The sequence below is a fragment of the Anser anser genome, assembly GCF_964211835.1.
Source record: "Anser anser genome assembly, chromosome: 9".
Lineage (NCBI taxonomy): Eukaryota > Metazoa > Chordata > Aves > Anseriformes > Anatidae > Anser > Anser anser.
In genome coordinates this window covers 5,655,665-5,677,430 of record NC_139729.1, presented here as the reverse complement: position 1 = coordinate 5,677,430, position 21,766 = coordinate 5,655,665, and the positions used below count along the sequence as shown (strand labels likewise).

At 36.7% G+C, this 21,766-nt stretch overlaps 1 protein-coding gene across 3 annotated transcripts in view; it reads left to right on the top strand.

Annotated features, from left to right (window-relative positions):
* The window catches only part of COL4A3 (collagen type IV alpha 3 chain), a 63,526-nt gene extending 42,142 nt beyond the window's left edge, over nt 1-21,384 (top strand). For 2 of the 3 annotated variants that reach the window (XM_083849424.1, XM_083849425.1), the window contains 22 exons: nt 46-159; nt 628-795; nt 1,889-1,978; nt 2,528-2,662; nt 3,802-3,900; nt 4,824-4,913; nt 5,506-5,645; nt 6,626-6,752; nt 7,048-7,128; nt 8,126-8,224; nt 9,188-9,238; nt 10,249-10,434; nt 11,007-11,137; nt 11,522-11,594; nt 12,537-12,608; nt 12,731-12,850; nt 13,423-13,521; nt 14,108-14,320; nt 14,986-15,163; nt 16,150-16,264; nt 17,753-17,925; nt 18,188-21,384. In XM_083849424.1, coding sequence (XP_083705550.1) covers nt 46-159; nt 628-795; nt 1,889-1,978; nt 2,528-2,662; nt 3,802-3,900; nt 4,824-4,913; nt 5,506-5,645; nt 6,626-6,752; nt 7,048-7,128; nt 8,126-8,224; nt 9,188-9,238; nt 10,249-10,434; nt 11,007-11,137; nt 11,522-11,594; nt 12,537-12,608; nt 12,731-12,850; nt 13,423-13,521; nt 14,108-14,320; nt 14,986-15,163; nt 16,150-16,264; nt 17,753-17,925; nt 18,188-18,272 — 2,639 coding nt within the window. In that variant the 3' untranslated portion in view covers nt 18,273-21,384. The remainder of the gene's footprint in view (nt 1-45; nt 160-627; nt 796-1,888; nt 1,979-2,527; nt 2,663-3,801; nt 3,901-4,823; nt 4,914-5,505; nt 5,646-6,625; nt 6,753-7,047; nt 7,129-8,125; nt 8,225-9,187; nt 9,239-10,248; nt 10,435-11,006; nt 11,138-11,521; nt 11,595-12,536; nt 12,609-12,730; nt 12,851-13,422; nt 13,522-14,107; nt 14,321-14,985; nt 15,164-16,149; nt 16,265-17,752; nt 17,926-18,187) is intronic. The other variant, XR_014588433.1, reaches the window with a different exon arrangement.
* The last annotated feature ends 382 nt before the right edge of the window (nt 21,385-21,766 follow it).

The window sequence follows — 21,766 nt, the reverse complement described above, 5'->3', positions numbered from 1 at the left end:
AAACTACTATCTAAATCATTATGAAACCAATCTCCTTTCTTTTAGGAGATCCTGGCTCACCTGGAATTCCAGGGGATCCAGGTTTTCCAGGGAAACCTGCTGAGTGTCATACTGGCCGGCCAGGTTTGCCAGGTGGCCAGGGAGCTACAGGCCCACCAGGTAGGACCTTCCAAATCAAATGTGCTGTTTGGCTGGGTGACTGGGTTATATTTCTGCCTTTAAACATCCTGAGGGACCTGAAGTTGTTTATGGGTATTGGTTATAGGTTACTGTGCAACATCACATTTAAAAGATGCATTGTCTGTGGATTGGAGGAAAACGCATGTACTAACTAAAATGGAATAAGATTTTTTCATCGTGTGGGGGAATGAAAATGCATACTCTGGAGTGTTTGGAGGATGAATGCAGAATTGGTGGGGTGTTTGTTTTGTTTTATTTTTGCCTCTACTGTCTTTTTTTTTCTTTTAAATCTCTTCAAGATCTCCTGAATGTGTATATTACCTTGTATAAATTTACTGTGTAGCCCTCAAACAGGCTCAAGAAGAGCTTGGTACTCATGATGGCAAGACAGAGATGAAGGTTTCCAGCAAGAAGTATCCTACATGTACTGTCATGCATTTTTCTTAGGAGGAAGAGGTTCATTAGGTTCAAAAGGAAAACTTGGTCCTCCTGGCTTGGGTATCCCAGGGATCTATGGAAAACCGGGGGAACCTGGCTTAATTGGTCTTCAGGGAAACACAGGATTACCTGGTCTCAAGGGACAGTCTGGAAGACCAGGAATTGATGGTGTGCCAGGTAAGGATTCCCCAAATGCCTGTTTTGACATAGGAAATTAGGCATTCTCTACAAAAAGTAGTCATGCTAACATGCCATCGACTGTAAATTGAGGATGCAAAAGTATTTTTCCATTAGCAGCTTTCATATATACATTTATATGATCTATATGGAAAACAAGTCAGTCATCATTCCCTGAATGACTAGCGTATCTTGAAGCTGTGATGACACAGTATTGAATTTTATACAGCACTCCACTTAGAATAGAAAACTACTTCCCATTGTTTTCTGTACTGCAATGTTCTTGCAACAGGACACTAACTAGTTCAAAGCTGCTTCTCAGCATAATGAAAGTGTAAGATCTTACTCAGCATCCCTTTTGAAGCAGATGGCTTTTTAATGCTTTCTCTTTTTCTGGAAAACAAACAAACAAAAAAAAAAAAACAACAAGATCTTCAGTCTATGAGAGTTGTGACTCAGATCAGACTCTGTCATGTTAACCAGAGCTGACTTTACTTAAAGTAAGTAGTCCCCATAGGGTTTTTTGTTGTTTTTTTTTAAATGTGTTCAAACTTGATTTGTAGAATACAAAAAATCAGGTATGTAATGCTGCTTATCTCTAAAAAAGATTTTTAATTATTCTCAAATCCTGCATTATTCTGTTGCAAGGAGATGGTAGATACCTTTTTATATAATACAACCTGTAAAACTAATGATGAAGGTGTAGGCCAAACCTAGGCTTCTAATGCCATTTGGGATGAGCTGTCATGTCTCAGCTGGCTTCCAGCTCCTGAGCCAGAAAGGAATGTCTTTCCCATACATCTTGTGATGGATATGGATCTCCCAGCCTAGTGTGGCTATCTCAGATACATTAATCACTCTCAGTTGTTTCGTTCATTGATTGAAGCTGTTGCAGCTGTTAGTAACTCAAACTACCCACATTAGTCTGTACGTAAGTGCTGTTCATGTAGTTAAAAGCTGGAAAACTTGCTTCTACGATATGTTATAGAAGGGCAGAAAATGTTAAAAGAATTGATTAACTATCTGACAGGTACATGCATGCCTTTCTGAGGTTTCACTGATTAAATAAATTCCTATTGTTTCCTTTCCACAGGCCCTAGGGGAGAGCCAGGTATAATGGGGCCATTAGGAATTCCTGGGCCCCCAGGCATGATTGGAAGTCCAGGCAACCCGGGTGTCAGAGGTAAGTGACCATAGTATCTGTTTTTGTTATTCCTTAAGAATATAGGAACTGTCATGCTAAAGAAGACTTGTGATCAATCTTGATGTATGTTATCACTCCTGAGTATGTGTTGGTCAATTGATGACCAGAACTTCTTTGCGCTTTGGTAAATATTTGACTTCTGTACCTGTGCAGTCTACAGGCTGAATGACATTTTCTTTTAGCAGTATTGAATTGCCACCTTTTCCATTTCACAGGTATGTGTGAAAATGGTTGGCGATTTTCTAAACAAAGAAGAGAGCTTTTTGCCCTGATATTCATGTTCAACATATTATATCTGTTTAATAGCGATAAGATTATATTCATGCCAAGATACAATAACTATTTCTCATAATAATCTGTGGTCATAAATGTTTATTGATGTTTTGAGTAACTAAGAAGCTGGTTTAAGTTGTTGATTTGGCATGTGTATTTACATATGTTGTTGACCTTAGAGACGGAGTTTAATTGCTTCCCTTACGTGCTATCACCTAGACACGCTACTTCAGAAAATGTCGTATTTTCTTGCAGGTTCTTTTGGCTTCCCAGGACTAAAAGGAAGAAAGGGGTTTCTTGGAGCAAAAGGTGAACCAGGTGATAAAGGTTTTCCTGGACCATCTGGGACCTTGGTTGGCATTGGAAATAAAGGAGAACAAGGCCCAAAAGGTACATATTCATTTTTCTGTCGTGCAAAACCAGGTAGAGTTGTCTGTGTGGCAGTTCCAGTGGGCTCTAATAAATGGAAGAAACTGGCTTAACTACTTAAAGTATTCCTTTGGTTTTGAAATAATTTTTGCCAAACACCATAAATGCCTTTTATGGGATAGTTGGATGTTACACTGAATATTTATTTCCATTTTAACAAGTCCATATTCCTTAAAAATCCTCTCATTTTAATGTCAAATTAGTAGTAAAGTGTCGCTGGTAGTAAGTTTATATATATGCATCCTATATAATCATGTTTCTACACACTTCACCCACCTTCCCTACTGCACCTCACAGCTCTGGCCAGCTTTGTACCCAACTGGAACTGGGGTTATTCAGCCTAAAGAAAAGGAGGCTCAGGGGAGACCTTATCACTTTCCACAGCTACCTCAAAGGAGGCTGTAGCGGGGTTGGGATCAATCTCTTCTCCCAGGCACCAAGCAATAGGACAAGAGGAAATGGCCTCAAGTTGTGCCAGGAGAGGTTTAGGTTGGATATTAGGAAAAATTTTCTTCACTGAAAGAGTTGTGAGGCATTGGAACAGGTTGCCCAGGGAAGTAAAGTCACCATCCCTGGAGGTATTCAGAAGACGTGTGGATGTGGTGCTTAGGGGCATGGTTTAATGGTAGACTTGGCAGTGCTAAGTTAAAATTGATAATTTAGAGGCCTTTTCCAACCTAAATGATTCTATGATTTAGTAGTCCATGAGCACAGAAATGGTTGTGCTTACCAACTGGATGCTGGATTTCAAAGAAATGAAGTCTGCTTAGAACTATTTGACTGTCAGAATTATTATTTTGTGTGTAGTATTAATACAGACTCTCTGTATATGCGTTGTACATATTTAATTAATGCTATCTGGCTTTTTGTGAAGACATTTTGTGTGGTAGGTTTCAGAAATTTCCTTTCGTCTCCATATAGGAAATGCAGAACTCATTAACCATGAGCTTGTGTCTTGCTTGTGTTTATTGCAAAGTAAAAGTCCTGTGTTCCACTTCGGCTTCATTAGTTTTAAGAGTTATAAAATGTTAAGCTCTTATATATAAACTTATCTTATAAAATGCTGTTGTGTGTGTGTTTGTTTAATGAAATTGTTTTAGGAGTCCAAGGAAGGATGGGTCTAAGAGGAGAAAAAGGAGATGCAGGTGTACAAGGTCCCCCAGGTCTTGTTGGATCTGAAGGAGTACCTGGTATACCAGGTATGGAGTATGTATATTGAAAATTACTGTATCACAGAATGGAGAGCAAGGATAGTATTACTTCAATGCTAGCACATAAACTTAGCTCTAGAAGCAGCACTGTATTTTCTGTATTAACTCTGAAGCTCCTCTGAGAATTCTGAAATGAAGCAATTTCAAAAGCTGCTATTTCAAAGTCATACTAGCTACATCTAAATGATTCTTTATTTCCTTCCAAATATGGATGATTATGTGAGGTGATACATAGAAAATAATACTAGCTTTAAATAATATAAAATAATAATAACCTTAAAATCTAAAAGCTGATGAGGCCAATGAATAAAACTTGGTATTTATAAAATTTAAGAGAAGTTTGATTCCTAATATCATCAAGAAGTAGTAGGAATTCTAAGTTTACCACAGCTGTGCACAAAAATATTTCAGAAGCTTTTTGTATTTAAGATTGATTCTATTTCCCTGTTGAAAGCCTTCGTACTTGGCTTATATTTTGGAAGTTAACAGGTCTTCAGTGAAAAGCAGTCTTAAAAAGAACCAATGTAATTATAGACCTACCTAAGCCATTTCACAAGGTTTTGCTCTGCCATCACCATGCCCACATACATAATGATACATGCTGATCTTGAGTGAGAAAATGAATCTATTTTTTCAGATTAATGAAAACATCTTTACTTCTCTGTATACTATATTTTGATACATACAGAAGATAGTTGTTTTTTAACTTGATTTCCTGACAACAGTAATGATAATTCTATGTGCTTCTACAGCAAGAGGAAGAATTACGCTCCACTGTTTGTTGATTTATAAAATCAAAAAGTACCATGGCAGTGTGTGAGAGAGAGGATTCTGTATTCATCACAACTCTGCCAGCCAGCCAATGTCTAAACTTGTCACGTGAAGATGACACTCATTTCTTCATCTTGCAGGTGCCAAAGGATTTATGGGTCTTCCAGGGATTCCTGGAGGGCAAGGATTCCCAGGTGCACCAGGAAACAAAGGGAACATGGGAATTCCAGGTTATTTTCTCTTAAGTCATGTTGCAAATTGGTAGAGCCTTTACACAGATCTGAGCAGTTTCTGTAAGCACACTACACAATACTTAACTCAGACTGGGATTTATTCTCTGAAGTGCCTGTAAACTTCTCATCACCCCAGCATTTGCTTGAATTGCAGAATGGAGTTCTCCCTCTGTCTAGTTTTGGAGCATGACATTACTAATGTATTGCAGCTGGCCATCTTAGTGTATAGCTTATAGTAACTTTCCGAATAATAACTTCAGGGCGTTAATTAGTTAGGATATGGTGACATATAGTGGTTCTGTCTGACTTTGTAACCAAATGTCTGCCCAGTGATCATGGGTCTTTATTTTTATAAGCTTTGACCATTGAAATTGCAGATAATAAATTACATATAATTAATTTATATATTGCTAAATGTAAGAACCTATTTTGAATGTGTTTAGAGTAAAAGTCACTGAGTGCACAAAAATTATTCTCTCTCTGATGGAAAAAGTGAGTATGAAAATACAAGCAGTAGTTAACAAAGCATGAGATGTAATATTTGATGATGATCCTTTTAAGAATGCTATTGCTATCTGTGTTTCTCCAGGTTCAAAAGGGCAGAAAGGATCTCCAGGCTTTCCAGGACCATCAGGTGACCCTGGTCCAACAGGCTATGGTGGCTTTCCAGGTGAAAAAGGAGACCCTGGGCACCCATCTCCTGGGCCCCCAGGAGAACCTGGTCCAAAGGTATAAAGGCCATGTCATATTAAGCAATAAGCAGAGCCTTTGACAACAGAAACAGAATAACATGTAAGCAAGAGTTGCAGAGTTTGCAGGAGACTGGTAGATGATATCTTAGTGATGATACATATGGAAATCCTGTTACATCAGTATTTAGGAGAACATGTTGAGTTCATTGTATTTCATTTTTCTTGCAATGCAAGAATTTCTTATTTGTAAAAATGGAGTGTCTTGGAAATAGCGTTGTTTCTGTAAAAGTTACTAATTTGCTAAGAACAATGATTTGTACCTAAATAGTCAATAGTAGAAATACTTGTACATCAAGAATTTCAGAAAAATTATCTTAGTAATAAAGTGGTGTGATCTAAAATTGTTTTGTTGGTTTTTGAAAGTCTATTAATAGCATTTTTTTCTTAGGAATATATAATATAAAAAGTAAGTTAGAAAATTTTACTCCACGTATCCTGGTTGTTGAAGAACTGTGAATCTTTACATATGAGATAATTTAAAATACGTTGCTGGCTGTAAACTGTACAGTAACTCCTGTAATTTGTCCAAATAATCTGTTAGTTTCTTTATTAGCTGTGTATCCAAAAAGGGATTGCTGTTGTGCAAATTTGTAGGAATTCAATGAAAAATGTGTGTTTTGATATTTTGTATGGCTGCGTATTATGTAAGGAATGTATTTTTGGTTCAAAAGAGGAGCTATTAGAATAAAATTGGAGAAAAGTCTATGAAAATATCTTAAGACTGAACTTGGTTTGTACAGATTAAAGGTAGAGATTGCTCGTTAGATATGTCTAAAGGATCAGTGGTGTTATGAGAAGACTTCATATTAGTCTTCTTTGATTTTTATCTGAAAATCATAATGAACCATGATTAAACTTAAACATTAAAATTATCTATTTTTCTATTGTTCATATACATGTAATGTATTTAATGCAATGTGATTCTTTACCTGTTTGTGTGCAACTGCTGTTTCTTAGGGAGATTCAGGTGCTCCTGGACTTTTGGGCAGCAAAGGAGAAAAAGGGTCCCAAGGTCAGCCAGGACATAAAGGAGTACCAGGGCAACATGGGATCAGAGGAGAAACAGGAGTTGCAGGAATCCCAGGTATGTTTTGCTTTGGAGGAGTGTTGAGATGCTGACATGCTTCTAGAAGAAGAGAATTTCTCAATAAACTATGCAGGGTGCCTGTGGGGTGGAACATTTATATTAAAATGTTGTAAATGTAAACAGCTCCTTTGTAGTCAGCACAGCCAGGCTGGCTTATCTTAGCTAGAGATCTGTCCCAGCTGGCTGAAGTAGAAACAATAGCAGTGTTAGCAGACTGTGTCTGGGCCTAGTGCTGAACTGAATTCCAAGTGATAATGCCAGTTTTCCTCCCCCAAATTCTTTCTTCTTACAGGGAAACCTGGACCTCCTGGAGGTGTTGGTGTTAAAGGACAGCAGGGTCACCCAGGACAACAGGGCATTATAGGCCCTCCTGGTATGGTATATAGCATCTCTCCCAAATCACTGCCCTCTGGCTTGTTATTTTCTCTGTGATGAGGCAGTAGATATCCTTCTGAGCTTTTTAGAATTTACCTGATATAGTTGCAGTCTCTGTTTATGTTGGTAGGAGGCTCTGTTTACCTTCTCCAGTTCAAGCTAAGGTCTTTAACAGCCTGTTCTCAATGTTGTCAGTTCAGCTGAGGCAAGGGATTTTAATTTTGTTTCACTGTTGTAGAACTTACTGCTCTTCTTTTTCTCAGTTTAGAGTTCTCAAGATGCAATATCCACATATATCGTAGGAATGGCTTGTTTTACCTCCTTAAAGGGAATAATAAACTCAGATGTAGCTAGACAAGGAGGAAGAATAAATTAGAGTTGAAAGAGGGGAAAGGCAGAGTTGCAGTCATCTATTAGAACAAACGAAAAGATTAAACCATTTAAGAAAACGTAAGGGGGAGTGTGTAAATATGCAGCAACAAAGGTATGCAGTGTAGACTTCATTAATGTTGGTGACAGTCATTATCTTCAAAAAGCTTATTGAATGTTCTGTTATGCAGATCCTCGTCTAAATTACATTGCAGTTTTGTAGTTCATATTAGTGAACTTACACAGACATAGCAAGAGAGTCAGCAAAGATCAGAATCTACTCCCTGTTTACAGGAAAGTTGAATTTTTATGGAGAGGAACCATACTACCTGTATAGATTCCCACCAGCATGGATTAAATCAAAGGCAGAGTCCTAAAATGTCTTTGAAAGACAGGAAGTTAATGCCTGTGAAAATAGTGGGAGTGCTAAATTTCTTGAAGTTCAGTGGACTCAATAAAAGTTATATTCTGCTCTTTACAAATGCTTATATACCAAGATAGTTGCTTCTATCCTTGAAGTAGCTGCACTTGCACTAATAAAATCTTTAAAAAGGGGATTCATATCTTCTCTCTTTGTGTAAAATAATAGAAATGAAAATTATACTGTGGTCCTTTATAATTCACAGGTGCTGTTGGATACCCTGGAGAAAATGGACTTGTTGGTGAAAGAGGCAGTCAGGGTCGGGATGGTATGCCTGGTCCCCCAGGAGTAAAGGGAGAACCAGGTAACAGCAGTGAAATATTTTCATTCTGTTTTAAAATTACTTTTTTTTTCCCTAGCTTAACTGATAAGGATTTTTTGGGAAGTATTAATAAGGAGCTTTTGTGGAGCCAAAGATGTGTTAATAAGTAGAAGGCTTTTAAATTGCACTTAATTCACTGTTTTTCTACGTAATCGTACATGCTGTTAACAACACAAATGTATGTCACTCCTCTATTATGCATATGATTTGTCATAATTTCCCTTAAAATATTAATGTCTGCGAAAGCATAAGTATCGTGTGGTTCTTATGTGTTCCATCTCAAAATAATTAAGAGAACCAAAATCTTTTTAAAGAAGTCTCAGCTCTTATGTGGAAATAGGATGAAACAAATCAGTGTTTACTCACACGAACAGTGAATGGCCCTTGAGTTGTAAAATCTTTCACTTAAATATCATTCCTGATGTCATCAGTATCCATACATACAGTCCTCTGCTGAATTCTGACAGAAAATGTTTTCATGTTTTACAATGAGAATGTTTTTGTATATTAGTATTTACAAAAAATATATTGGAAAAGCATTTATAGTATTTAACAAGTCTTTCCATATTAAGTTTTGAGTAATCATTGTTGAAATTATAGGTATGTATGTTTTTTCTTTTATTTTTCTTAGTAACTAACTTAAATACAGATTTTTATCCTGCTTTTTCCCTCTGGAAAAAAAAAGGCAAATCTTATTATTATAGGTTGTACCTCAAATACAACTGGTAAATAAGAGTTCCCAGTTTAAAGAAAAACTTACAAATATCATTTCTATTTCTGGATAGAACCAATGGAAAATAACCAATAACTGATATTACATATATAACTAAAACCTATGTTTTGATTCAGTGACTTTTGAAGAAATGTATGAAACATTAGATAACTATGATGTTTTCTAGCAATTATTCAGGACTATTGAGTATAATATGACCTAACATTTTGTAGGGGCACCAGGGAGAGGTATCCCTGGCCTTCGAGGTGTTCCTGGTCGTAGAGGTAAGTTGTCTTTTCGGAAAGCAGAAGTATTGTTTTTAAATACCAGAATCATTAATTGCATCTTTAAAACACCTCCTGCTTTTGGCTATTTAAATTGGCATTTAGTGTCAGAGGAAATAAAGAGTGATTCTGTGCTTATGATCAATTATTTGGATTATATGTTAAATATCAAGAATTCTTGCTTGCAAAGTTAAGACTATTGTAAAAGGAAAATAAAGGAACTAAATTCTGTGGTTTTGAGAAGGCAATATACAGTTTCTAGAGCTTTTGAAACATTTGAAATACATATTTGATTAACAGTGTATGTTTTTATGAAAACAGATGATGTTGCTGAACACCAAGCATAGTCTGTAGGAAAGCTATGATGGTGCATTTTAATTTACTTCACTTCCTCTTTTTTGTTGATGCAGTCACAAGGAGAATGGTTGACTTGAGGGGGGCACTCTTTCCATATTTTAGGTTTCACATCGTGCTTACAGTACTGATACAAATCCATTGATCTCCTTTACTTAAAAAAGAAAAATTAATAATATTTCTCCCTCCATATATAGGCCCTGTGCTCTTAAGGTTGACCTTAAAAAATCCGTTTGGAATAGTCTCTTATTTTCCTGTACTCATACTGATGATTTTGTCTGGAATTTAGTTTAATAGGATTTGCCAGTTCTGATGTTCAAACTAGCATTTCTTGACTGTAGCATCAAGCAATATCCCCAACTCTGGTCTTTCTACTCTTCTTTCAAATTTCTTCCATTGTATGCGCAAACTCTGAAGTGGAGTTTTAAAAGAAGTGGTGTGTACACTTCCTTGCAGTGAGTCACATCTTCTCACAACCATTTTGCTTTAGAGTAGCAAGGTGGCTTTGGGGATTTAGCCGTACTAAAAACAAAGGCTGCATTCCACCTTTGTGTTAGAGTAGACACACATACTCTCTGTAGTCCTGTTTCTAAAAGCTATCATGGCATCTCACCATCATGACAGCTCTCCTCAAATATATTACTTATACTCTGCAGGAATCAAAGGGGACATGGGGCTGCCTGGTTTTCCTGGGCCACCAGGTGTGAAAGGTCGTCAGGGTGATCAAGGACCCATTGGACCTCCTGGCTTAATGGGGTTACCTGGATTTCAAGGTGCAACAGGCATGGCAATTACTGGCCCAAAAGGGAATAGAGGCCTTGCTGGTGCAGATGGAAGACCAGGTGTGTTGTTATAACTCCTTTATCTGAAAAGATATACTGATAATTGAAAGCTGAATTCAGTCTGTCTAAAACTCAAAATTGAAGGGGATTCTTCCCCAGACATCTTCATAATTGAACAAGTAGTTCCTTTACCAATTGATGCAATGTTATCATTGCAAACAGCAGGATGGGCTGTACAGTATGATGTAAATTAAAATAATGCTAAGTTTTTTCAGTTCACCCAGTTTTGCTGCCCTCTGCTGCAATCTGTAGGACAGCTGAAATCCAGCTTAAAGAAGTGAAATATTGTGTGTTATTCCAAGCATAACTGCAATGGAAGGATATTAAAAAATGTAGTGCTATTACGGATTGCAAGAACTCAGCTCTGTTCTCAGACTAAATTAATAGTCTACAGAAAAATTAGTGGTTTTTTTGTTGTTGTTGCTGTTTTATAATTGATCTATTTCCTTCGGAATTGCAGAGACAGTAAACATGAAGTACCATTACAGAGTTGCTGAATGTTGTACTGTGTTTTAGGTAATGTATGTGAAATGCTGTTGGCAGTGATCTTTAGGTATTCTGTTTCTATACAGGTGCTCCTGGTTTTCAAGGGTTGCCTGGTCTTCCCACTCCCAGCATGAAAGGAAACAAAGGTGTTAGAGGGGCAGATGGCATACCAGGGCCAACAGGTCCAACTGGCAACAGTGGTCCTCCAGGTCCAAAAGTCAGTGAAAGAAATGCTACTTGTTTCTTACTCAACTGTTAACTTCAGTCTTGCCATGAAAATAACACCCAGAGGAAAACAAATAAATGCATGATAGGGGAAAGATATTAAAACAGATACAAAAATATAGTTTTTGTAGACTTAAATGTACCAAAAAGAAATTATTGGGTATTTCTGATATGTTGTTTCCTTGGCCATTTTGTATTACAGAACAATGTTAACAGTAATATGACTATATCTAACATGCTCATAATGGAGCAAATAATTTTAGTTGCAGCATATTCTGTGGACACAACGCTTTAAATATTCTGAACAAAAAGGAAGTATACTTCATAGAGTGCCTATGCTGCTTCTTGTTTATTATTGATGTTATATGATTTGCAGGGAATAGAAGGTCGACCAGGTTATCCTGGTGCTAGAGGGGACCCTGGTTTTCTTGGATTTCCAGGTGTAAAAGGTATTCATATATTTACTACGTACACTTCTATGTGCCAAATACAGTAACTTACATGTTGTATTGTAAAGGTATGATAATTAGAAGTGCCACACCACTACTAGAAGATGTGATTTTTGGCAACATCTTAGTTATAGAACTCAAGAGCATTTAAAAGACAAAGCACTGAGTCATCTGCTTGCCAGAAGAATAGACTCAGTTATGATCTCATTCACCAGCTTATTGGTAGACCATTTGTAAAATTTACTGGCTTTATAAATTTCATATTCCTAAGGGTTAGTTGGATTTAGTGGATTTTAGTTTTAGCTGGCTAAAAATCCTTTTGATACTTTTTTTGAGTGATTTAAATCTGATATAGGTTTGCATTGCTCCAGTATGTTCATTTTCAGTTACATAATTTACAATGATACAAAATTGTCATTACTGGTTTAACCCAGTGCTTTGAGTTCCATGCAAATTGTGTACTTTAAATTTGTGGTTCTAGTTTGAAAAGTCACTGTACAGACAGTAATTCTATTTTCTTAAGCAAAAGCCCTCATTTCTTCACATAGTCAAATCTCCTGACTTAATAAAAATTCTATTTATTTATTTTTTTCCATCAGAGCTGTCAAGAGAATAACATGGATGAGAATAACTATATTTTACACTGTAAAAATAATTGCTTATTAGATTTCAAACATTTGAAAAAATTTACAACCTTCCTAACAGTCATCAGCATATCTGATGGGGTTTGAAGGGAGTTGAACTGCTCTATAGGGAGATAAACATCAAAACAAATTCTTGTAAACTGACTGCACTTGGCCTATAAACTATAGAGTAACAAAAGCTATGTAGAAGTACACACCCATATTTCAAATTAATCTACTGACCGCAAGACACTTAAAGTTCTGACAATTGTTTTGACATTTCAAACCAGAAAGACATGTCTTCAATCTCCCTTTTTAGGAGAAAAGGGTAATCAAGGACCCCCTGGACCACAAGGTGCAGAAGGGCCAAGGGGACCAAAGGGCCAACGTGGTAACTTGTTATAACTCTTCTCATTCTAATAACAGCTAACTTATCTTGATTTTTTGTTATTATTTTATTATTATTTTTTTTAATGTAAAGTATCTGGCTCTTCATTATATTTTTGCTGCTAGGTCCACCTGGAGTCCCTGGGAGAATATTCTCTGTCCCAGGAAGCAAGGGGCCTCCTGGACTGCCGGGAGTCCCAGGAACACCAGGAGATCAAGGAATTCAAGGGATTCCTGGGCTACAAGGTGGTTTATATTTTTATCTCTGTACTTGTTTGTGTGTCTTGCTTGATGGAACACTTTGGTTTGGTAGGCAAAAATACTTCTGCATTGAAAATTGACATGTTTTTAAAAACACTTCTCAGCATTTAAAAATAGCTATTGGTGCCTTGCCAACAATACTTTGTTGAAAACAATACTTTTCTTTTACACTTTTCTTAAATTTATTTTATAAAGTAGCTATGTTATTTATGGAATTATGAACTGAAAAAGATTATTATGGCCCATTATTATTATTTTAATATTCTTATTATATAACAGGCTAAAAGAAAAAGCTATTTGCTTTGACTTATGTAAATGTTCTTTGTAAGAATAATATTCTTCTGCAATACATTCAGTATTTCCTTGTCATCTTCCTGATGTGAAATATGGTGACAGTAACACTACAGACAGTCTCAAAATTTACAAAATTTGTGCTGGTGTTTTTATTCTAACACAGCTATGTTCATGTAGGGATTTTAACTTTACTGATTGGCAGTTATTAATATCTAGAATAACTATTGCTATATTAATCTGTTTTTTCTTTATTACCATTTTAGGACCTAAAGGAGTAAAAGGTCTACCAGGAAGCTTTGGTCGTCCAGGTCAACCAGGACTGCCTGGTCCAAAAGGAGACCGGGGATTTCCAGGAGAAAGAGGTACAGGAAAGCAGACATCACTGACTGCTACCACTGAATCTATAGATAGGCTGTATTCCCAATTTCTTTAAAGCCTTCCTTTTGTATATAGTGAAATTCTGTAACATTTGCAGCAGGTTTAGGGCCATCAACATATGCAAGCAGTTGCTTAGTTTTTAACAGATGCATTTTCACAACTGAAATAATAATTTACAAAAGTGTGCCTTGACTGTGCTCCTCTGTTATTAATCACACTTACATATCCGCTTGAAAATTCATTCAAATCCCTAAGTATCAGTGTGTCTTTACGTGGCATCAAAATGGAACTGAATATTTTTAGCGAATCACCATAAAACGATTTTACTTCATAACTTTTTTTTGTAAAAATGGCTATGATTCTTTGAAATATCTCACATTGCATCATTTAGAGCAATAGTAAAGCTGCCTGAGCTGGGTCTGAAGGAATTAATACATCTAGCAACAAACACTACCCATTTTGAAGTTTCAAATTTTTGGTTTACTTTCAAGTTGTTCCCCTAATTTAAGTAAAGTAGGAACTCAAACAAAATAACAATATTTGCAGTCATGTTTTTCTTCCCCTCCACAGGGCAACCTGGACTGATTGGCTTTCCTGGTCTACAGGGGTTACCTGGATCACCAGGTACTATCATCACTGGTCCAACAAGAAGAGGTTTTATCTTTACCCGGCATAGTCAAACGACAAAGATTCCTTCGTGTCCGCCAGGGACATCACAGATCTATGTTGGCTTTTCGCTGCTTTTTGTTCAAGGAAACGAACGAGCGCATGGACAAGACCTTGGTACTGTATTAGTAAAACATTCATATCACCTTCAGTAGAGTGCAATAATCCAAGTTGTTTTCAAGAAAACAAACTCACATTGTGTCTGAGATGAACATTGGTTTCAACCATCAGTCTACAGAGCAGTCTGCTGCTCTGAGACAATTCAGTAATCATGGTTTGAAAGAGATCTTTTCTTCCTGCACTCTTGTATTCCTTTTCGCTCTCCCTACACATTTTTCAGGAGGAATTCAGTTATTTATGGATAGATGTCTAACGTAAATGTCCACAATATCTATGTAGGGTTGACAGTAATGTTACAGGGTCTGGGAGAGAATCTTGTTTTTAGAGGCCAAACTGAATGCCCTAGGGTGTCAAAAATGGCATTAGAAGCTTGTGTTTAGGTAGCTGACTCCCTGCCACTGTGCCAAGGACTGATATCACTCAATAAGATAATACTTTTAACAAATTTAATTCTTAGCCCTAATATTTTAAATAAAAATTTATATATATATATGCCATAAGTATTTTGTTTTCCTATAATTTCACTGTATAGATGCTTCTCTCTTTATAGTTATCATTTTTTTTAATTCTTACTGTAGTAGACGATCCCATCATGGGTCTCTTCTCTTTACTGTGCTGTATATAATCTCATTTGTCACAAATTTTCCTCTTGTGTCTTTTAGGAACAGCTGGTAGCTGCTTGCAGAGATTTACCACCATGCCATTCTTATTCTGTAACACCAATGATGTTTGTAGCTTTGCTTCTCGCAACGACTATTCATACTGGCTGTCAACTGCAACAGCAATGCCAGTAGACATGGCACCGATTTCTGGCAGAGCACTAGAGCCCCATATAAGCAGGTAAGAGTATAAGAACTTTAGTTCTTCTGGCCTGCAACCATGCATTTGTTTTGAACAGCAAACCTTAGACCAAGACCTGCCCATCTCAGTAAGTACAATCACTGCTTTTAATTGCCTGATTTTCTCACCCAAGTATGTCAGATATTCAGTGATACCCTAGGAAAAGTTAAGGTACTACCACAGGCTTAATCTGCACAGCTGACAAGAGAAAAGGGCACACATTACTGATTGCAATGATCAATAGATTTTTTTAAACTATTGCCATACATGGTAGAGGCAGGCTAAAATGGCATAACAGCTTCAATATTTAGATAAATAGTACAAATTAAATTCTGCTTCCAATTACATGTAATATATTTACTGTAGCTGATGAAGAATATTGTAAATTGGGGCTAAAGGTTCTCTGCTATGAAACACCCTTGTGAAAATGTGGGCCTTTCTAGTTGCTTTAAGTTAGTTGAGAAGGATGAAAAGCCTCTTAAGAGGGAAAGCTCTAAAAGTACAAAAGACCAAGAGTAGCAATATCAAAAATGGGAAGGCAAGCTTTGCACTCTTCCTTCTAGCCTGCTCTACACACTTATTGTAATCTAGCTTTATCGTTTCTTCATTTTGGAAATAATGAAGAATAATTTTAGCAAATAAAGGTACAGAACTTTGATCTAAACCATAGCAACATAAGTAATGAGCACATGAAGAAGGCAAAATTTAGCTTGTTACTTTGGTAAAGGCAGTATTAGGAGGGTCAAATGTTCTGGGATTAATTCCCATCTTTCACCAGTTTTTGTTTAGTAGAGACGTCAAAGCAGGTATTTAGGTTACCTTCAATTTACTTATCTCCTTATTAAACAGAGAGAATGTGTGCAAGTGGTGACATCTGTAGTAAGCCCTGCCGTTAGGTAACTAGTATCCCAGCAGATTTTTTTTTTCTTTGTCTGCTTACATGTTTTCCCTCAACTCTGCACTGAATGCATGTGCGCTTCTTACAGATGCATTGTCTGTGAAGGACCTGCAATGGTAATAGCAGTTCACAGCCAAACAACTGTAGTTCCTGCATGTCCAGAAGGCTGGATATCTCTCTGGAAGGGTTTTTCTTTTGTTATGGTAAGGATAAAAAAGATTGGAAATACTTATCTTCTCTCCTCTCACTTTCAATAGCATTTTCATCTGCTTTTAGTGCATTTGTGTATTAATGATTATTATTTTTTCTTTGCCTATAATTAGACAATAATTCTATTAACTCTTATTTAATGTCAAAGCATAGAAGCAGAGAATCTTCTAGATTGGAAAAGACCTCTAAGATGAAGTCCAGCCATTAATCTAACAATGCCAATCTACCACTAAACCATGTCCCTAAAGAACACATCTCCATGTCTTGAATGCCTCCAGGGATGGTGACTCAACTACTTCCCTGGGCAGCCTGTTCAAAAATAGGAACAACTATTCTGATCTGTCCTCAAAAATAGGTGGCAGAAGGAAAAGGGGAGATGAAAGGAAAACCACAGGATTCTAGTGTGTCAAAAATAACTGCATACTCTTACGCATTACACTAAACTCTAGGAAGCGCAGGTTTGGGGAGCTAGGTGATTAAAGCAGTCCTGACCACAGATATGCAATAATACGCTACCCACTGCTATACCCAGCTCTTCTTTTATAAATCAGCTCTTAGGACCAAACCCTATAGAAAGCTAAAATCAAAACTGGTGCAGTACATTCTCTATAGAGGACTGCCTCAGCAATTTTGATGCCATAATGAAATATGACTGAAGAAATTTCATAATGTGCTTGTAAAGTGAGAACTGAGTATGGGAATAAGGGTGTATCTGTACGAGGGGATGTAACCCTTCAGCTTTGTTATCCGTGCCTGTGGCATGCCATAGGAATGCCAGCAAATGAGGATGAAAGAACCGAAAACCTCTCTTGTAGGTCTGCATTTCTTCTGCTTGATGGAAAGTTCTTTTAGGTCTAATGTGAAATTTGTTGTCTCTCCTGGGATTTGGCCCTAAGTAATAATAAACATCTTGGAAAGGAGAGATTTTTTTTTGCAGCATCGAGCTAAAATCGTTGCCTTTTTAAACATCAGCAAATTAAAATGGTATTTTTCTAGTGAAATTTCTTCTGTCATAAATTATTTTAGAGCTATTTCTACAAGCATTTACCAACATCAGAGATCGAAAATGCATTCTTTGCTGTTTGTGTTTGGAAAAGCAATTAATGCAATAAAAAGTATGAACACAAACGTGCACACACCCACAAAATACGGGATTTGGCTTATTTGTAATTTGGTTACTGTAGCCCTCAAATGGACAGAAGCCAGCTACTTTCTAGTCTTTGTACTGGTTACATTTTCATGCCTTCTCATATAGCACAAAAAGGACTTTGCAAGAACTCAGAAATAGCATAACTGCTTGAATTTTCATGAGGCTTCTGTGCTTCATTATAAGTCTGATTAAAACCAATCTATGCTGATTTTTGTTTTGTTCAAGAAACAGCACAGAAAATATGGTATGTTTTAGAGATTATTTTTTTTTGCCAGCAGATTGCTAAATACTGATGTACATGTTCTCATAAAAAATGTATTGGTGGTTACAGTATACAAGTGCAGGCTCAGAAGCTTCTGGTCAAGCGCTGGCATCTCCTGGATCTTGCTTGGAAGAATTTCGAGCCATCCCATTCATAGAGTGCCATGGCAGGGGCACGTGCAACTACTACACAAACTCCTACAGTTTCTGGTTGGCATCACTAAATCCACAAAGAATGTTCAGGTAAATTGTACTTTCTTAGCTGTCCCACCGCTGTTTCCAGCATCCATGCTGCAGGTGACTGAGAAGTCCCTAAATGCGGGGGCTCCCCTACTAATTCCTGTCAGATTAGATGTCCCCCTTTGTCAGGTTTGTGGTCATTCTGTAGCACAAAGAGACCTTAAGCGAGCCAAAAATTTAGATGTCGGTGTCAGTAATGTCATATCCAAAGTTTTATCACCTCTTCCTGTTTTTTAACAAAAAAGTAATGTTTGTTTTCTTTTAGGAAACCTCTGCCACAGACACTGAAAGCAGGAGAACTAGAAAACATCATCAGTCGTTGTCAGGTCTGCATGAAGAGACCAGTGTAAACAATGGCCTCTCTTGATGGAACGTGAAACTCTGCTTTTATTGCAAAGAATTGCCTAACTTTGAAGAGCTATAATTTATTGAAGTCCAACTGCATCTGGAAAGAAAACTTTAAATTGCCAGTGCAGCGCTGTGGTGAGGTAGGGCAACAGTTTGACTTTTGTCTTTGGCAAATGACAAAGCACTTTGTTGAAGTAAGCTTGTAATGGCAGTCTGCATGGTCTTCTCCAGAACTGTGTCATCTCTATGCTGCATCTTCACAACAAAATCTGTGGCATTGCCAGATCTTTAATGAAAGACATTAATGCTGCCTTGTGTCATGTGCTTTTCAAACCGCAAGACAAACAAAATGCTGTAGTATCAGCTTACAGATGTTCAGTGTTCAAAGTAGGTATAATTTAAGATAAAAATCTGGCACTTAGGAGAGATAGGGTGGGATAGGAAATATTTTCAGTGCACTTTTAAATACATATTGCTTAATTTAGGGTTGTTTTGGTTTGGGTTTCTTGTCTAATAAAGAAGTATTTCCCCACTTAGCTCACCCTTCCTTGGGCTGGGAAACAGGAATGCAGTCTTTTTGTATAACTGCAATAATAGTGGATTTTGACTATCCAGAAAGGGAGCTAAACTGAGCACTGGATAGACAGTAGAGAGCTGACGTGTACTAGCTGTGTTCTCCAGGGTGACATCAGCTAAGCTCTAATTGTAAGTGTAGGAAAATGTTCTTTAGAATCCATGCTTTTGACAGATTATGAGATCTTTTAAAGTTCTCGGAAGTTGACAGTATTGGGCCTTTATTATGATCATGTGGTTTTTGTCTCTAGTAAAGAACAACTATTTAACATATCATAATTTAAGAAATTGATGTAATTTACAATTACTGTATGGTTAAAGAGCTCCCATGGCATTATCAGGTTATCTGACAACCTCCAGGAGGTAATCTGTAATTCATTTTTTTAATATTCCATTAAAATTCCATTTACATATTTATCAGAAATGGTATTTCATTTTTAAATATGTATCACAAACATTTCCTCAAATTTCTTTTATTCCATCCAGCTAAATTCATGCATCCAAAATGGAAATAAGACTGATATTTAAATTGTACCAGTGAGCACTGACTTAACATGAGAATCCAGCTGTAAATGAACATAAATACTTGAAAAGCACTTTCATTTACTCATATAAATTATGTAAAATTGCAGCTCTGATTTGTTTTTAATATTTGTAACATTGCACTTGCAAGGCTATTTAAAATTGTAATGTTAACATTTAAGATGTTAATATTTTTAATACTTGCACAAATTATCAGAATTCCAGTATTTAGTGTTATAGAAGAAGCCTAATTCATCTGAAGAGTTCTGTAAATCTATAATTTTAAATGTAGGGTCTAGCAATTCATTGAAATAACCAAGATTTCTCATTTAGATCTTTTTTAAGCCACTGATATTTTATATTGTTTCTGTTAAAATACTTGCATTATGTTTGTCTGTTTGAATTTTCAGTGTTAACCTAACTATGAAACGGTTTCATCTGTGTTTCATGTCAGTATCTTCTGATGGAGGTAACTTGAAGATACCGTTTACTACATGAACTGAATGAATATTTTAAAAGTATTGTTAGCCTGAACAGTTACAGTACTTCTGTTTGCAAGGTATAATTGTGAATTCGCAGGTTTTTATGAAGAATCTCTATGCAGATGCACTATTGATAAGAAGGTATTAATGTCAAGATAATATTCAATCTTCCATTTAAACAAGATTTGGGGATGGAGGTGTTTTCTGTACGACAATCACTTGATAGATTTTTTCCATGAGCTCTGAAGTTTATTTAAGTACTCAAAGATAAAACCTATATCCGTTGCTTGTTAAGATTTTATTTTTTTTTCATTAAAGCTCACTGCAGTCACACAAACACATTGTATACTGTATACAATTAATGGCTGTGTAGATGCTTATGTAAAACTTACTAAAATGCAGAAAGTAACTGACATTGAAGACTGCTAGAAATGTTCAGTAGAGGATAATGTATGAGGAGAAGGGAATGGATTGTGGCCTTAAAGTCAAAGGTAAGTTACAAAGAACCATGTCTCATAGTATAGCACAGAATCATAGAATGGTTTGTGTTGGAAGGGACCTTGAAGATCATCTCGTTCCAAGTCCCCTGACATGCATAGGGACACCTTCCATGAGAGCAGATTGCTCAAAGCCCCATCCAGCCTGGCCTTGAACACTTCCAGAGATGGGTTATCCATAATTTCTCTGGGCAACCTGTTCCAGTGCCTCACCGCCCTTGTAGTAATGAATTTCTTCCTAATACCTAATCAAAATTTGCTTTCTTCTAGTTTAAAACCATTAATCCTTGTCTTTTTGCTATACTCCTTTATAAAGACTCCCTCCCCATTTTTCCTTTAGGCCCCCTTTAAGTACTGGAAGGCCACTGCAAGGTCTCCTGGGAGCCTTATCTTCTCTTCAGTTGGGCTAAACAACCCCAAATCTATCTGCATGAATTTGTAGGAATGGTGCTCCAGCCCTCTGCATTTTTGTGGCCCATCTCTGGACCCACTTGAACAGGTCCATGTCTTTCTTATGGTGGGAGTCCCAGAACTGAACACAGTACTCCAGATAACTGGCAGTTATGTCTTGCTCCCAGTTTTGAATTCTGCTGCTCACATATCGCATGGCCTTCAACAAGTTACTAAATAAAAACTTCCGTAAATAGCTTTAGATTTCGAGTGCTCATACTTTGGTTTTCTTTCCCAAACACGAAACACTCAGAACTGCAGGGATATATATCAAGCCCAGCATAATACAAGCTGGACAGTGAAAATCAAATAAAAACTTGAAAAAAGTTTATCTTTATTTCTCACTGCAGGTGCAGATCATTTTATTTCTCTATTGTTAATGATTGTTGTGAGAATTACTTAACTCCTGTCTGTAAATAAATTGAGAGCCTTAACTGGAAAGTGCTGAAGAGGTGCAAAGTGTTAATATATTGTACTGAAAGAATGGAAGCATAAGAAATCAGAAATAATGAGAAAACAATAGAAAAAAAAAAAAGGAGGAAAAGAAACCTTCTGCTAAATACAACCAAATAAAAATATTTTGACTAAGCAAAAGAACTATTTCACTTGTTTTGGTGTTGTTTTTTTTGTTTGTTTGTTTGTTTTAAAGTTTCTCAGTGCTAATGATCTTTTCCTCTACCTATGCATAATATTAAATATATTAGTGTCATCTGAATGAAAGACATGGCTTTTGTCCTCAGGAAGACCACCTCTCTCTATCCTGTGTAGACTACCCTAGACGTCTAGCTATTAGATATTAGATGTCTAGCATTTTAGTGTAGATATGCAGCTGTATTGCTGCGTGCCCACCCTTTCATCTTAGGCATATTTCTGCAAGGGATATGGTGATGGGCTGGTCACAGTGGTTTTAATCTGGAACATCTGAGCCATGTTCTTCTACTGCTCACGTTCATAGAATCCTGGAATCATTGA